General features: G+C 43.2%; 1 protein-coding gene and 1 long non-coding RNA gene across 2 annotated transcripts in view; both read right to left on the minus strand.

The window, feature by feature from the left end:
• Positions 1 to 3957: 3957 nt before the first annotated feature.
• On the minus strand, positions 3958 to 11467 carry CCDC70 (coiled-coil domain containing 70). The gene is made up of 2 exons (XM_040448338.1): positions 11282 to 11467; positions 3958 to 4865 (listed from the first exon to the last, which is right to left on the minus strand). The coding sequence occupies exons 1-2, from the start codon at positions 11337 to 11339 to the stop codon at positions 4117 to 4119; spliced, it is 807 nt and encodes a 268-aa protein (XP_040304272.1). The 5' UTR covers positions 11340 to 11467; the 3' UTR covers positions 3958 to 4116.
• Positions 11468 to 15119: 3652 nt separating this feature from the next.
• Positions 15120 to 18111, minus strand: part of LOC121012910 (uncharacterized) — a 52887-nt gene continuing 49895 nt past the window's right edge. Inside the window, exons 3-4 of the long non-coding RNA XR_005782397.1 lie at positions 16902 to 16949; positions 15120 to 16592 (exon numbers count right to left, since the gene is read on the minus strand). This is a non-coding gene — a long non-coding RNA (uncharacterized LOC121012910). The remainder of the gene's footprint in view (positions 16593 to 16901; positions 16950 to 18111) is intronic.

Here is an 18111-nt window from a genome sequence, read left to right on the forward strand (position 1 = left end):
GAATTTGAGCCCCACGTCGGGCTCTGTGCTGACAGCTTAGAGCCTGGAGCCTGCTTCGGATTCTGTGTCTCCCTCTCTCTCTGCCCCTCCCCTGCTCATGCTCTGTCTCTCTCTGTCTCAACAATAAATAAGACGTTAAAAAAAGAAAAAAAAAGAAAGTCCACTAATTCTGTAGCTGAAGAAACAGAGGCTCAACCTGGGCCTCAAGCTCTTAGCCGTGAGCAGCAGAACTGGAAATAGAATCGGGGCCTTTGATTTCTATCCCAGCACTTTTTTTTTTTTTTTTAACTACACACAAGTGTTCTTCTAGAATTTAGCTTGCATGAGAACCATCTAGAAAACATGTTTTAAAATACAAGTTTTAAGGCCTGGCCCCCAGAAATTGTGATCCACTCCGGGGTGGAGCCCAGGAATTGTCATTTTGGCAAGCACTCCTAGGTGAGTCTGATGTGTGTGGCCCACGGCCTACAGGTGTAATGACAGCCCCCATGAACAGATCACCTTTCCCTGAGAAACCCACCGCACTTCAAAAACGCTATCGTTCCCCTTCTGACAGGTTTAGGGAAGAGCTTCTGGGTGGGTTCAGGCTTGGAGGGAAGACGACAATTCCTCAGAGTGAGTTCAGTGGCAAGGTACTAGTTACGGCAATAGAACCTGTCTCCAGCACTCCTGGATCTTCCAGTGTCTGCAACATGATTCTGGAATAAAGATGATTTCGGCTCTCCCAGCTGGACGAGCGGGACCCCGAGATGGCCTAGATGATATGTTTTTTGCCAGAGGATCAAAGGAGAGGCGAGCTGCTTCGAGATGTCTGCCCGTGCCTTAGGTCATGGAACACCCAGGAGAACCCTCAAGAGCCCAGTGATGCCATCGTGGTGCCATCTTAAAGAGGAAACCAGCTTTCACTGTGAAGAAGTCTATCTGCATGTGGGATAACACTAGTGAAAATAACTCAGGGGTTAGAAGCCACTTTCACGGACATTATCTGCATCCTTTCTGTGAGTCTATGTGAGGGTCCAGTGATTCCCAGTTATTAGCCTACACAGCTTACTTAACCTTCTGTTTTCTTTTGTCTAAATCTTGGCTTTTATTTCATATCTCTACAGATCTTCCTCTGTGTTTAACACACTCAAGTGGGGTGCACTGTTGGGGTGCTCTCAGAGAGGCAGTCCTGCCTATCCTCCTCCTTCCTGGTATTGGTCCAATTTTACAAATAATTACATTGTGATTATTTGATGATTGTCCTCCCCTCCGGGCTGCGAGCTTCATGTACACTCCCAGACATAGCCCAGAGCTGGCAAGGCACAGTGGTGGGTGAATGAATAAACAGATGACGAAATAACTGACGAATCAACCCTTTATGTAACAAAGGGCTGTTGGCTGCACAACTTTTTGCTGGGTGACAAGCGAGAAGGGTTGAGTTCACCCAAGTGCTGACCAGGCTTGGAGAACTTGCCCCACATGGCAGATAAAGGGGTTCTGCCACGTCTCAGACTACACTCTTCATCTCCCCTCAACCTGAATACACCCCATCCTGCTCTCCCTTGCCCTCCTCCCAGTGATGGGCACAGCCATCCCCTTTTTCACATCATCCTTGACACTGGCCTCTCCCACACTGATGAAATCCAGTCCATCCCCAGCTAGGTGACTCTGATCGACCTCCCCAAGCTCCTTCACAAGCTGCCAGCAACTCTTCACCCACACCTCACTGACACCAGTGTCACTTCTACAGATGTGTGCCTCCAATGTTAAAGGCCATGCAAATCACCCAGGGACCTTGTTAAAATGCAAAGCCTGATGCAATAGGTTGGGGCCTGAGATTCTGCATTTCCAACAAAGTCCCAGGTGAGGCCAGTGTTCCTGGTGCACAGACCACACTTTGAGTAGTCAGATGTCATTTCTAAAATTTAAATCTCAGTCATTCCTTCCTTAAAATTCTTCAGTGGCTCCCTATTGCCCACAAGACCTTATGCCATCAGTTTTCTGCCTTCTTGTCCAATCCACAGTTCTGCATATCTCCCATCTTTGCAGTTCCTCAAATGGTGACACGTTCTCTTGTGCCTATGCTTCTGCTTGGAATGCCTTCCAACCTCTCAGGCTCCCTCCCCTAGCTAATTCCCACTGGACTGTTAGGATTCATCCCGTCATCACCTCTGCCAGAAAACCTTTCTAAGATTCCATCCACTCACTCCCCAATGCCAGAGTCAGCTACAAGGCATCAAAGGAGCACTCCTGAGATCTCTCACGGCTCTCATCACCTTGGGATGCACTGGCCTCTTTACCTGTTTCCCCACCTAGACCTAAGAAACAGAGCCTGCGACAGTGCAAGTTCACAGCTGTTTGCTGGAGGAAGGATAGACTCACAGAGGGACACACCTGTCCTCTCTGGGCTGCCCCTCAAGTCCTCTTCAGTTGGCACCTGTCTCTTAAATTGTTTCTATGGAATGCTGTTAAAAGAGAGGGGGTCTATTTACCATACCCCAGCTCCTGCCTCCACCAGATTTATGTCTCTTTGGCCTTAAGATTAACAATTCTCTTTACTTTTGTTTGCAGCAGAATACTGGGGATCCCTGAATCGGCAGCTCTTGCTGCACTGGGGTTCCCACCATTCTGCACACCATCCACTGGACAGGTCTTCTTGAGTCAGAAGGCTGGCCCTGACTCCTGAGAATCAGATGCCTTGCCAGACACCCCAAACTTTCCCAGAGTGATACAGAGCCACCGAGGCCTGGCTGTTCACCTAGGGGCCCCCATCCTCTCCTCTCCCTATCTCTTCACTGCTGCCCCAAACCCTGGTGAAATTCCAAAGTGCTGTAAGGCTCACCCAAGCCCAATGTCATTATTGGCTGATCTACTCTAAAGCTGCGTTCCATGATCAAGGGCTGTCATTAGAAAAGGAACAGGACCAAGAGGCAGATGGTGTGTGTTCTAATCCTGGTCCTTCCATTTGCTACCTGCCTGGCCATATGTAGTCACTTTGCTTCTCTAGGTCTCTGTTTCCACGTCTGTACAATGGGTTTATGTACCTTCCTTGTCAACCCACAGAGTTGTAGTGCTGGCTACATGAGATGGTGAGTGTGAAAATGCTTGTCAAGCAGAAAGGGATGTGCAAAGGCTAGGTAAGTAGATGCATTAATACAGATGAGGGCCAGGCCTCAGAAAGGGGGAAGGCAGGTGTTTGCCTTTACATGTCTCAACTTCCACCTTCTGTTCGTTTCCATACCAATGCCCATAGAGACCATCTAATCCCAGAGGAAAAGCTGGGTGTGTAAGTTGCTGACCACATGAGTGTACATTCATTGAGTGTATTACCTCCTTGGGGCATTTTAATTTTGAATGAAGGAGAGAGATTCAAAGGAAGGAATTGATCCTGTCTTGAGGTCTGTGTGAATGGGAATACATGTGGCAGGGAGACCGTCCTATGTGGAACACTTTGACTTCACCGGCAGGGAAGGGCCTTGCTCTAGAGCCTTCGCCTGACGCCCTGCCCCTTTCTCAGGCTACAGAGAACTGGAATTGAGAAGTTTGCTGGGCATCAGGAACCACAAGTGACGGGACCATTAGGGAATTCAGCTTATGTGTTCTAAAAGGCCTGCAGGGACAATGAAGCACAATGAAGGCACTGTGGCCTTCTCTGAAAAGCTGTCAGCCTGCTCCAGGCCTCTAAGCCTGCTCAGAGTGGAAAAGAATGATTTTCCCCCAGCACACCAGAGGCAGAGGTGACTCAGCTGCTCTCTGTCCCTATGTGTCTCTAGCTGGAGTTGTCTCAGCCTCTCTTCTCTCCCATTCTGACTTTTAAAGAGAGCTGTAGGGTCTCTATTCACAAACACTCACACATGATGGGCTCATGGTGAAGTGCCCAGAACCAAGTTCTATACAGATAGCAGTACAGCCTGGAAGGTGGAAATATGGCCTTGGATAATCACAAAAGTGGGGAAAAAAATGAAGCAGGCCTTATTGAAGAAGTTGTTTCCCCAAACCTCTTCTCAGGACTTTATTAGGTCTTTTGAAGCAAGGAGACAAACAAGTGCCTATTTTCTCCAGCACGTTGGGTCACCCTGGACTTGAATCCCTATCCAACAGAGTCTGGACCCCATGTCCCTTCATGTCCTGTTCTCACGCTCTGCCTCGGAAGAGGGCCAGTGATTGGGGCCCTCCATTGATATTGTGGTGCCTGTCTTCAGGTATCTGCTCCTCAGCAATATGGCCACCACCTTCTATCCAGAATGCTTTCTCCTCTTCCCAGAGGGCATTCTCTTCCTCCCAGAGGGACTTTTTATCCTCCCACAGGGACTTTTCCTCCTCAAGAAGAGCTCTTTCCTCCATCCACAGGGCTTTCTCTTCCTCCCACAGGGCCTTGTCCTCCTGAAAAAGGTTCCGGTCTCTTTCCCATAAGGCATTGTCCTCTTTCCAAAAGGCCTTATCCTCCTTCCAAAAGGTACGGTACTTTTTCCAAAAGGTTGTTTCTTCTTCCCGGAAAGATTTTTCCATTTCCCAGAAGGCTTTTTCCTCTTTCCAGAAGGTCTTCTCTACCTCCCAGAAAGGTCTCTCCTCTTCCCAAAAGCCCAAGATCTGACCCCGGAAATCATGGATCTTGCCTCGGAAATTCCACATCTTTTCTCTGAAGTCTTCTATTTTCTCAAGAAAAATTTTCATCTCTTCCCGAAAAGCCTTATCTTCCTGCAACTTGCAGATTAGTTTCTTCTGGCGTATGTTGGGTGAGGATCCCACCATTGACCGAAAGCAAGCAAGCCCCATCCATTTGCTCACTTTGAAGGGAAACATCTTCTTAGTTAGCCAGAATGGTGGGGTGGCCATGATGGAGGACAGGACTATTGGCCAAGTCCAGGTCAGCTGGTCAAACCCTGCAGGGGCCGTACAGAAAACAAGTTCATGAGTATTACATGCCAGAGAATGAGCCCTTGGGTCTGTATTATTTGATTTAGGAAAATTTAACCATTTCTCTCTTTGACCCATCGCATGTGTTTGTGAGAGATGAGATTTGGTAGAGAAACATGCTGGCTGGTTATAGCTTTGGGCTGAAGAGGGAGTCAATACATTCAAAGTCAAAGCCGCTGAAGTCATAGAATCTCAGCCAACAAGGACAGGGATGCTCAACTAGGATATCAGAACACACAAGTGTGACACGATCACTTCAAGGGGTGATCTTTTAAATTTTTTTTTCAACGTTTTTTATTTATTTTTGGGACAGAGAGAAACAGAGCATGAACGGGGGAGGGGCAGAGAGAGAGGGAGACACAGCATCGGAAACAGGCTCCAGGCTCCGAGCCATCAGCCCAGAGCCTGATGCGGGGCTCGAACTCACGGACCGCGAGATCGTGACCTGGCTGAAGTCGGACGCTTAACCGACTGCGCCACCCAGGCGCCCCAAGGGGTGATCTTTAAAAGTTCTTTTACTTTTAAATAATAAAGTACTGCAGCCCCTCAATGCTTTACTTTTGTTAAACCAATGAGAATTCATTTGAAGTTTCGGCATTCTCACTTGGGGATCGCTCATAACCGTCTCATGGCCATGCTCGCAGCAGGGTGCCACAGGTGTGAGTGTTCTGTTAAGGCCACCTGAAAAGCAGAGGGTGAGACCCACTGGCCTAGGGGGTACTATTTTAGTAGAAGAGTCTATTTGGGGAACAGAGACTTAAAACAGTAAGGTAAGAGACAATGCCAAATGTTAGCAAGGATACAAATAAGAGGAGCTCTCACAATATCAAGTAATATTGAACAATAGGGAAGATACTTTATGACTCAGTAGCTCCACTTCCAGATAAGTACCCTGAGGAATCTTATGAATTGTGACCAAGAGACATGTACAAGAATGTCTGAGGAGACTTGTTCACAAACGCTCAACTGCAACAATCCAATGGCCATCACAATAGAATGGAATTTAAAAATGGTAGTATATTCATGCAATGGACAGCACAGCTATGTGCAACAATGTGGATGAATAGTATAAACATAATTTTTAAAGAAAGAAGCAGGATTGGGGCACCTGGGTGGCTCAGTCGGTTAAGTGTCTGACTTGGTTTCGGCTCAGGTCATGATTTCATGGGTCATGGGATTGAGCCCCACATCAGGCTCTGCACTGACAGGGGAGGATGCTTGAGATTTTTTTCTCTCCCTCTCTCTCTCTCTATGCCCCTCCCCTGCTCTCTCTCTCTTCAATAAACAAACATATAAAGCAAGAGAGAGAGAGAGAGAGAGAGAGAGAGAGAGAGAGAGAGACACGCAGGATCAAAGAATTTCAAAGAATAAAGTTCCCAAACAGGAAAAACTAAACTCTGTTGTTTATATACTTAGGTGATAACACAAAAAAGCATAGCAAAGAATTGAGACCCATAAGTCAAGATAGTGGTTGCTTGAGAGGGGAGGATGGGACAGGGAGGTGGTGGTGGTGATTAGGTGAGGACATGAGGAGGGCTCCTGAGGAGCTAGCAGTATTCTATTTCTTTACTGGGGTAGTGGTTGTAGGTGTGTTCATCATAAAAATATGCTAAGCTGTAGGTATATATTTCAAGTACTCCGATAAATGTATTATATTTTACAATAAAATATAAGCTAGGGAGAAAGAAAGGAAAGAAAGAAAGAAGAAAGGGAAGTGAGGAAGGAAGGAAAGAAGAAAGAAAAGAAAAGAAAAGAAAAAAGAAAAGAAAAGAAATAAAGGGAGGAGAGACAGAGAGAGAGAACATTGCCATATATCTGAAGTATCAGATATCAGCACTCTCCAGACTACAGTAAGTACAAAGGTGGGTCAAGTGATGAGAAAAAGGGCTGGACACAGGAGAATGGTCAGAGGAAGGGAAGACAAAGGGTGCATGTACCTGATGAGGGCATTAATTTCCATTTTGAGCTTTCTGGAAGGAGCTGCCAGGGTCTGGCCTCACTCCGTGGGCCTTGCTAAGCACCACATAATGGAGCAAGATGACTTCCCTTTGGGAAGTCCCTCTGGGCTTTCTTCTTGTTTTTCCATTTTCAGACTTGGGATCAGGGAGTAGGGGAGAAGGAAGGACACATAGGTGGAGGGTGTGTGTGTGTGTGTGTGTGTGTGTGTGTGTGTGTGTGTGGTGAAGGGATAGAGGGTGGCATCACCATGTCCACCCAGCCACACAAGCCAGAAACCTGGAGCTCATCCCTGACTCCTTCCTTTTCCTCACCAGACTTTGAATCAATCATCAACCCTCCCAGTTATGATTGTTAACATTTCTTGGAACCATGCCCTCAGATTCATGTCATTGACCACGGCTGCTTTGCAGCAGGACCCCTGTGACAGTCTCACCAGTCTCTCTGGTATTGACCTTACCCTCCCATCCACCCCTACTGTAGCCTCAAGGGTGTTTCTAAGTTTCTTTATTTATATTTTGAGAGAGAGAGAGAGAGAAGGCGAATGCTCAAGAGGGGGAGGGGCAGAAAGAGAGGGAGAGAGAAAGAATCCCAAGCAGGCTCTGCACTGTCAGCACAGAGCCGGACACGGGGCTCAAATCCACAAATCGTGAGATCATGACCTGAGCCAAAATCAGGATTTGGATGCTTAACTGACTTAGCCACCCAGGGGCCCTGCCCCAGGGATGTTTCTAAAACACGTAATCACACCTGCTCACAAAACTCCGAAGACTCCACAGCCCAAATCCAAATGCCTAGTAAGGTTCTCTGTAACCTAACTCCTGCTTGTCACTCCCTTGACCTTCCTACCATCTCCAAAGCTAAGTTTCAGTAATAATGGGCCACATCCAGTTCTCTGGACAAGACCTGCAGTTTCAAGCTTCCAAGCCAAGGAACACGCTGTGTCCTCTACTGATTACCTTTCCTTCTCAGTGTGGCTTGAATTCCTCTCCACATCGCCCCCTCTGAAAGCTACTTGGACCTTCCAGACAAAGTTCATCACCACCCCCTCACTCCCGTTGTTTGCTTGTCATGCTCGGCTGATATTAGGTGTGGACGTGCCTTGCTGCCGTCCCTGTAACCCAGCATCTAAGATGAAGCTGTGGGCATAGGAGGTAATTGATAGAAATGTTGGTTGACTTGAACTGAATTTCGTTGAATTTTGGAAATTTGATTTTCTAGGTTGTATTATGGTTGTCTTATTTATGTAACTGTTGGTATCTTGAGGTGGGGGAAAGTGCATCCTTCTTCCTTCCTTTTTGCTATGAGAACGCAAAGCAGGCCCTCAACAAGTGTTTGTTGAACTGGATTTGGAAACTCTATAAGCAAAGCCTCAGGGTCAATTAGAGCCCAGGATAGCTGTCAACAACAATCAACTTTCTAATTACAATGTTAGTAACAACAACTACCTGCACATTTATTTAGCCCTTTTATGCTGGGCACTTTACTGGCATTACCTGTGTAATCCTTTCAACCACGCTGTGAGACAGGCACCTTGATTAACCTCATTATATAACTGAGAAAACTCAGGCTTGAAGTTAAAAACCCATTCAAGCAATTAAGTAGATGAGGCAAGATTCTTCTAGTAAGTGCTAGAAGTGCATTACGTGGTCAAGCAATACTACTTGGAAACACCATCGGGCTGATATTTTAACTAGGAAGGTGTGTGTGTGTGTGTGTGTGTGTGTGTGTGTGTGTGTGTGTGTAAGAGAGAGAGAGAGGGAGAGAGAGAGGGAGAGCATTGTATTAAGCCCCAGACCTATTGATAACTTAATGATAACATTTAGCAATGTGGTCACTAATTTTAAAGGAAACCTCCTTTCTCCTCATACAATCCTGCTAAAAAAAAATACACCAACACTCACACTAAAAAGCAAATCAAAGAACACTGAATGTTATCAGTGAAGAAAATATATTTTTCACCAAACAACAAAAAAAGGCTTACAAAAATCTATTTTTATATGTGAGACTTGTCTGTTTCCAGTTTGCAAAAACAAACAAACAAACAAACAAACAAGCAAAACCATTTCTGTGCAGGCTTCTGACTTTCTTCTGAAATGTTTCCTGGACATATTCCAACGCCAAAAGTAACCACCTTCCAAATTACACTAAAGCTTTATTTCTTATTCCTTGGGCAATGTTTGCACTAACTAGAGAACTCACTGAAACAGTTTAATAAATTCTTTTTTCCTTTGCACCAGAGATCCCAACTGTTCTCTGATTCTGAATTTCCCTTGCCTAGTGTCTCCCAGGCTCTTATTTTCTGGCTCTTTTCATGGCCTCACACTTTCTGCAGGTCTAACACCAGTTGTGGTTCTTGGCAGGCTTTCCCTTCTGCACTGTGCTCCACAAAGAACCAGTGTCGACATTCATGGGGAGAGAGAACCACAAAGCTGAGTGGAGAAGCCAATTCTGGGGGACTGGCTCAGTCCATGGAGTCACTTGAGAATAGGAAAAACTGCAAAGCACAGGTCAGTGAGCACTAAATGTTCACTCTCCCTGATTTTCCCCCACTCTCACTGCCTACTTGGGCCACGGCAGGAGAGATCTGCTTACGACACTTGTTGACAGAAATAAGTGTATTATAAGTCAAGTATTCAGGGACTGTCCCTTGTCAGAAGATCTGGGCTCCTATTTGTGGAGAAACAGGGCCACGGGCTGAAACTTCTTCAGCCTCCAGCTTAGCCTCTTGGCATCCACATCCATTGTTAATGCCCGCCTACGGGCTCCTGCGCAAAGCCAGGCCCTCGCCCATCTCCTCACAGCCCCATGGTGACCTTATTTCCTCAGCAATCCCTCACTCCTGGGCCTTCCTGTCTCCCTCTCTGCTCCTCTGGCCTCTCAGCACACGAACACACTCAAGTCCCTCTCATCTTAACACGACCGCTCAACCAGCTGACCACAGACTCCTCTAGCTCTCTCTGCTTACCGTGTGCTGGCCCTCCCCTCCTTGAATACTCTTCTCAAAGAGCAGCCGACGATCACTATCCACCATTTCCGTATTGCATCTACAACCCATCCTACAGCAATCTGCCTTTTGCCTCCTTACTCCACTGAAACTCTATTTGTTAAGATCCCTAGAGACGTGCGCAGTGTTTAGTCCTTTGTCCTCACTGACCGACCTGTTAGCAGCATTTGACATGAGTCCTTTTTGAAGCTCCCTCCCCCTTGGCTTCTATAACACGGGGTCATCCTGCTCTCTTCCCACTTCCCGGACCACTCTTTCTCCACCTCTTTGTGGACTCCTTTTCCCGACGGAATGTGTTTTATCCACGGAAGGCGGTGCCTACCTCACAGAGCTCTTGTAGGGAGTAAATTGGGCATTTTGAGTGCCTAGCCCAGTAGCTGGCACATAGCAAGTGCTCATTAAACAGAAAGTAAGGGGCGCCTGGGTGGCGCAGTCGGTTAAGCGTCCGACTTCAGCCAGGTCACGATCTCGCGGTCCGTGAGTTCGAGCCCCGCGTCGGGCTCTGGGCTGATGGCTCAGAGCCTGGAGCCTGTTTCCGATTCTGTGTCTCCCTCTCTCTCTGCCCCTCCCCCGTTCATGCTCTGTCTCGCTCTGTCCCAAAAATAAAAAATAAACGTTGAAAAAAAAATTAAAAAAAAAAATAAACAGAAAGTAAGAATAATTACAATTGTTACTATTTTGTGTCATTTTCAATCTTCTTAGGCCAGCATGCCAGGACGATCATGATCTGTCCCTAGAAACCATTTTTGCTTTATCTCTCAGCCACCTTCCCTGATGCCTATGCTCTGGCCACGTGCAATCCCTCAAACATGCCAAGTTTTCCTCAGTTTCCTGCCATGTCGGTCTCTCTCCCTGGATAGCCTTGCCTAACCCCACTTCACTTCACCTAGTTAACTCTTTGGAACTCAGTCACCTCCTCTAGCTCTCCTGACACCCCTGTCTCTACCAAATTCAGAGTCAGTATATGCCTCTCCTGTCCCACTAGGAACACCGTTTCACAGCTCTGGGTCCAGCATCCAGTGCAACAGCTGGTACATAATATATGTTAAGTAAATGACAGCTGAACGAAGGGCGGTATCCCGGATTATAATGTTAGAGAAAAATTCATCTTCAAGTTTTTCTCACGACCACTTAAATTATCCTTGAGGGATAAATCAAGCATAATATCAAATACATACGTGCATATTTAGATATAAAGTGTAATATGATATGTGGATTCAATGTATCCAACTTATTCCCTACAAGAGCTACCTATGAGGTAGGCACTGCCTTCTGTGGATATAAAAACAAGAATCAAAGAAAGACGCCTAGTTTTCAATATTATACTTCAGGACAGGAACTTACTTTTAAGGAAAATGTTGTATATAACTCTATGCTTAGAACAAATAACTATCCAATCTAAAGCCAACAGTTACTTACTGCTTAGCTGTTTCCCAACTGGGCAGTCCTCAGTAGCCCTCAGAGGCCAGGCAGTCATTGTCACATCACAGACCCCCTAACACTGTTGGCAGTGATCCCGCTGCCCCTCTTAGTCCTGACTCACAGGGTAGGGAGACCCACAATGGGTAAGGGACTTTAAGGAGTGGAAAGAGAAAGACTTTTCTGTCTTCCATCTTTGACTTCACCAATAGGCTGTCACTGTTGATGACTCACAAATGATTGTTACCTCACATTCTACCTGGATTGTATCCAGGGGCAGGCTTCTGGAAAATCATGTTGCAGTCAGGGGTTTTGTATGTGATGAATCATTTCTCTTGCTGCTCTCGAGATGCTGTCTTTGGCTTTTGGTGGCTTGACTATGATGTGCCTATGCATGGATCCCTTTGAGTGTATACTAGAAATTTGTTGAGCTTCCTGGAAATGCAGATTTGGTATAGTGTTTCTTCAAAGTTGAGAAGTTTTTGGCCATTATCTCTTAAAATATTCTTTTTTCCACTTTCTTTATTCTTCTTGGACTCCTTTTGCATGTACATTAGCTCAATGGTGTCCTAAAGGTGTCTGGGGCTCTGTTCATTTTTCTTCATTTTTCTTTCTATTGCTTAGACTGGATAATCTCAATTGATCTGTTTTCAAGTGTACTGATTCTTCAGCCAGATCAAATTGCTCTCGATCCCCTCTATTTTTCATTTGTAACTGTAGAATTTCTATTTGGTTCTTATTTTTTAAATAATTTCTATTTATTGATATCCTCTATTTGGTAAGACCTAATTCTCAAGCTTTTCTTTAATTCTTCAGGCATGGTTTCTTTAATTCTTTGACCATATTTATTTTATTTAGAAAAATTTTTTTAATGTTCATTTATTTTTGAGACAGAGAGAGACAGAGCATGAATGGGGGAGGGGCAGAGAGAGGGAGACACAGAATCTGAAGCAGGCTCCAGGCTCTGAGCTGTCAGCATAGAGCCTGACGGGGGGCTTGAACTCACGGACCGCGAGATCATGACCTGAGCCGAAGTCGGATGCTTAACTGACTGAGCCACCCAGGCGCCCCTCTTTGACCATATTTATAATAGCTGATGTAAAATCTTGGTCTAGGAAGACCATCATCTCCAGTTTCTCAGATAGTTTCTAACCAAAAAGAATAACTCAAAATAATAGTTTCTATTGATGCTTTTTCCCTCCATGTGTAAACCATTCTTTCCTGTTTCTTTGTGTGTGTCCTAAGTTTTTGTTGAAACTGGGCATTTAAAATAATATAATTTTAAATAATATCATCTAAACAATATAATATCATACAAATAATACAATATAGCAACCCTAGAAATGTGATGTCCCCCCTCCTCAGGTTCATTGTTTCTTGTTGTCGTCGTCGTTGTTGTTATCGCTATTTGCTTGTTTAGTGACTTTCCTGGACTAATTCTGAAAAGTCTCTTTTTTTTGTCTTGTATGGCCACTAAAGTCTGCTTGCTTAGCTTAGTGGTCAGCTAATGATTGAACTAAGAGATTTCCTTGAACTGGCAAGTGTCTCTCCCTTTGCTGAGGGACTCTGTGTAGGTGTGTGTGTTGGGGCATGACTTAGGTGATTTGCAATTCTGCCTTAGCCCTCACTTCCTTGCTTGTGCAGGACATCAAAGTCAGCCTGAGGTGAAAGATTATGACCCTCCTCAGGTCTTTCTTGGGTATGTACTCAGTCAAATACACGTGACCTTCTAGATTTCCAGAAATATGTTAGAACTTTTCAGAATCTTCATGTTGTTCTCTGTTTTTCCTTTTAAGTTTTTGCTCAGCTTCTTATTAGCTCCAACTGGTGACACTGTCACAGGAAACTGAGATATTAAAAACTTGCCACTGTTTTCTTTTTTTTTTTTTTTTTTTTTTTTTTTTTTTGACAAATGCCCTGAGGATAGGGTCATTTACACACAATTAGCATTGAGTTAGGTCAAATAAAGACAAGTCCTGTGGCTGGAGCTTTTCAGTGAACTGCCAGACAAGTCAAGTAGTGATAATTCTTTGGAGATGGGGAATTCTCTGGACTCCAAACTCAACCTGTCCTCTTACTTGTCCATTCCAGGTGTCCCAGTCATTGATTTTAATCATTACTCTTTTCTAATATATGTACTTAAGAATGTCAGTTTCCCTATAAGTACACTTACTTGGATCTCACACATTTTGACATGTCACATTTAAAAAAAATATTTTTCATGTTTATTTATTTTTGAAAGAGAGAGAGAGAGAGAGAGCATGATCAGGGGAGGGGCAGAGAAGGAGACACAGAATCCGAAGCAGGCTCCAGCCTCCGAGCTGTTAGCATAGAGCCCGACATGAGGCTCGAACTCACAAACAGATCATGACCTGAGCCAAAGTTGGACACTCAACCGACTGAGCCACCCAGGCACCCCAATGTTTATTTATAATTACACATATTTTTTATCTTTTCTGTTGCTCTTCATTTCTTCCTGCATCTCTATGTTTCTCTTTGAGATCATTTTCTTTTACATCTCCCCAAATCATACCCTAAACCTAAAGTTTCCTTTATTATGGGTTTTGTGATGACTTCTCTCAGTGCTTATTTGTTAAAAATACTTTTATTTTACCTTAATATTTATACTATCTAACAGATTTTATTATAGAATGGTTTGCTTAACATGCTTCTACTGTGGTGTAAACAAATGATTCTTTCCTTTCATTTTTTCATTCTTCACAGTATTGAGTATTTTATGGCAATAGGATTTCAAAACATTGTAAGAAATGAATTTTAATGTCTATAAACATAGTGTGTCCAATGTGCTGCTTAACTTATCTGTTCAATCTTTTTTTTTTTAAGTAGAGGGAAGCTCTGTGTCTTTTTAAAAATTTTTAAATGTTTATTTATTTATTTTTAGAGAGAGGGAGAGAGCATGAGTGCAGAGGGGCAGAGACAGAGGGAGAGAGAGAATCTCAAGCAGGTTCCATGCTGTCAATGCAGAACCCAGTGCGGGCCTTGATCTCATGAACTGTGAGATCATGACCTGAGCCAAAATCAAGAATCAGACACAACCAACTGAGCCACCCAGGCACCCCTCAATCTTTACTTTTATTTACTAAATATTATTCAGGTCCAAAACATCCATGTGATTATTTCACACAGTTTTCACGGGTTTTTTTTGTGTCCCGTTTATTCATCTTGATTTTTAATTCCATGAACATGTTAATAATAGTTCAAAGTGTATGTCTTATTGAAGATCCAGATCTTCTGTGGATGTCTTTCCATTGTCTGTTTTTCTTCTCTTGGTTTTCTACCAAAACTTGTTTTCTTACATGGCTGGTTACTTTCACTGATGTTATCTTTTTCCAGAGGTACTTATTTTTGCTTCTAGTAAGCAGAGAGGCTAGAGAAGCTGATTACTTGATTCCAATCAGGAGTTGATATGGTTCTAAAACTAGGCTTTAATCTCTATGAGATATGCTTCTCCAATTGACTCTTACTCCAAAAAAAAAAAAAAAAAAAAAAAAAAAAAAAAAAAAAGCTTACGATGTTTTCCAGAACATCTCCTCTCTGATACATCCTTAGCTCTAATTGTAGCCCTCCAAGCCCCTTTATATTGCTGGAACTTCCGTTCACACCCTCTAGCTTTTCATTCACTGCTTTCACTTTTGGAAGCAGCTTCAAATGTCACTCATCTCTACTGACTTTATTCCTTATTCAGATCTTGGCCTCCAAACTTCTCCCTGACTCAGTATTTCTGAGATGTCCAGCACTGCTACTTGTTCTCAGCAGGATATGTTGTCTGAAACAACCTGGTCAGCCACTGTCCAGTGGAAAACTCATAGGGGGGGCTTATAACCAAAGGAGTGACATGATGTAACTCAAGATTGTTGACCTGGCCAGAAGGCCGAAAGTAGGTGAAAATAAATTGATTATATAATTGATATGGCTAACATTTATTGATCATTAACTATGTGCCCAGTTGCTGTTCTAAGTGCTTTTACACGTATTTTCTCACAACAAACTAACAAATTAGATATTATTGCTACTCCATTTTATAAGAGAAGAAAGAAATGCATAGAGAAGTCAAGAAACTTGCCTAAGGTCATGCAGAAGTAGAGCCCACATTTGAACTTACGCAGTTTTGTTTGGAACACATACCTGTCTGATACAGAAGGTTGCTGTGGTAATGGAGGCAACAGATAGTCTGAGTCATGACTGGTATTGTAGCTGGGAAGTCAGAGAGGAATAGATAGCTACAAGAAATATTTCAAAGAAAGACTCATTAGCTGATCAAAAGAGTTGCATGGGATTAAGATGGAGGAAGTAAGGGCAAGACTAAGGTATGGGGCCTAAGTGCCTGGAGCATGACCATGCGTTTACTAAAAATTTATTGAGATGCAGTTGATTTAGATGAGTTGCAGTATTCTTACATGAATGTATTCTTACATGAATACATTCTTACAGTATTCTCCAGGTTTCATGTAATTCATGATTCATAAAATGTTGGCTGTTCCCAATAAATCTTACAGCCTCTGGGGGGAATGGCAAATGAAATTATTATTGCTGAATGTGAATGGAGTACTGAAAATAACTTGAGCATCAGCATCAATGTGCTCAGAGGATTGAAAAGGATAAACTTTTCCCTAGTGCTGCCTGCTTTGCACCAAATCAATGGCTCCTGTTCACTCAAGACACAAAGTTTAGCTTACATTCTGTTCAATATTATTTTTAAAATTTGTATGACCATTATTGCCAATTTTCAGAAAAATGCATATTCATTGTGAAAAATATTAGGAAACAGAGCAAGGATAAAAAAGAAAATTAAAATCATCCATAACCCAGTACTCAGAGGTAACCACTATAAACATTTGGGGTACAGTTTTCCACTCTTTTTCCTATGCTTATGGCTAGATATATTCTATGAGACTGGTTTTGTGCTGTGCCTGGTGCTTCGTGGCTTGCCTTTGTATGCAGTAATGTATCATAAGCACTTCCCCATTTCTTTAAATATTTCTGAGAACATGATTTTTAATAACTGCAAGAGTGCACATTCCCTTATTTTTGGAAATTGATTTATTCCATGAGGAATATAGATTATTTTCCTGGAAGAGTAGGTCAACCCGGAAAATTGCTCACAGAAGAAGACAATGGCAACGTAATCAATCATTGCTGCCCATGGCCTCAGTCTCTGTATTGAAAGAAGAGAATTCTTTCTAGCAGTACCCGTTATAGAAAGGGATCATTCATGGGAAGTTGGCCTTGTGAAGGCGGAGACTTTGTTTTGTTCCTGCTGTACTCACAGCGCCCATTTTACAAAGAGCTTCTGAAATAAAGCAGAAAAACATAACCCAATAGATAAAAGACCAAAGGATGTGAATACTTTGGTTGTAGACAAATAAAAATGACTCTATGAAAAAATTTCCAACCACACTTAAAGAGAAATGCAATTGAAAATAAATATTGCGTTTCCTACCTATCAAACTGCCAGAAATCCAAAAGTTTAACAATACACTCTGTTAACACAACTGTATAGAAATAGGGCCCCTTGTACAGTGCTGGTCAGAATGCAAAATGTTTCAACCCCTAAAGAGGGGAATTTGTCAGTGTCTAACAAAATTATAGATGCATTTACCTTTTGATTCAGCAATTCCACTTCTGGAAGTATATCCCACAGGTACACCTATTCAAGTACAAAATGATACTTATAAAGGTTATTCAGTTCATTGGAGTATTGTTTGTAACTTCAAAAGATTGGAAATAATCCACTTGTCCAGCAACACGGGACAACTTAAATAAATTATGGCATGTCACCGAGCAGAGTACTATGCAGCTGTTAAAAAAATACAGCAAAGGTTCTATAGGTTGATATGGAGAGTTCTCCAGGACATATAAAGTGAAAAAATCACCATCAACAAGGTGCAGAATACTGCTACATATTGTATAAAGGAGAAAATAAGAATATATACCTATGTATTTGCTTATATTTGCACAAAGGGATATTAGAAGAAAAACACCAAGCTAATAAAAATGGTTATTTCTGAGGGAAATGGTGTAGGGGAAGGGGTAGAAGCAAGACTTTTCTGTGAATACCTTCCATGAAGGCTTTGGTCTTTGAACAATGTAAATGGATAATATATTCTAAAACAAAAAAAATCTTAAAATTGGAAACAAACACATGAACATAACCATACATCAAATATTACCATGCCCACATGTACCTTGAGGGCACAGTGCTTTGACTTTACCTCTTAGTAGCTACAGCTACATGATGTTGGTAGAAAGGTACCATGTGAGATCTTACAATGTATACTGCATGCAGGTGGGTGTTAGGGGATGATTTGCACCCCCCAGAATGTCATATGTTGAAGTTCTAACCCCAATACCTCAGAATGTGACCATATTTAGAGATAGGGTCCTTAAAGAGGTAATGAAGTTAAAATGAGGTCACTGGGGTGGGCCTTAATCCAATGACCGGTGTCCTTATAAGAAGAGGAAATAGGACACAAACATGCACTGACGAAAGACCATGGGCAGACATAGGAGAAGACGGCCATCTACAAACCAAAGAGAAAGGTCTCAGAAGAAACCAAACCTGCCAACACCTTCAACTTGAACTTCTAGCCCCCTGAACTGTGAGAAAAATTAATTTGTTGTTTAAGCCAACTAGTCTGTGGAACTCTGTTACAGTGGCCCTAGAAAACCAATACAGCAAGGGCTTTTTATTTGCTTACTGTTTCATTCCTGCACTTAGAACAGTGTCTGGCATATAATAAACATAGTCATTGAAGGAAAAAGGGAAGGAAGGAAGGAAGGAAGGAAGGAAGGAAGGAAGGAAGGAAGGA

This window comes from Herpailurus yagouaroundi, unplaced genomic scaffold (genome assembly GCF_014898765.1).
Source record: "Herpailurus yagouaroundi ecotype Mexico unplaced genomic scaffold, PumYag 197, whole genome shotgun sequence".
Taxonomy (NCBI): domain Eukaryota; kingdom Metazoa; phylum Chordata; class Mammalia; order Carnivora; family Felidae; genus Herpailurus; species Herpailurus yagouaroundi.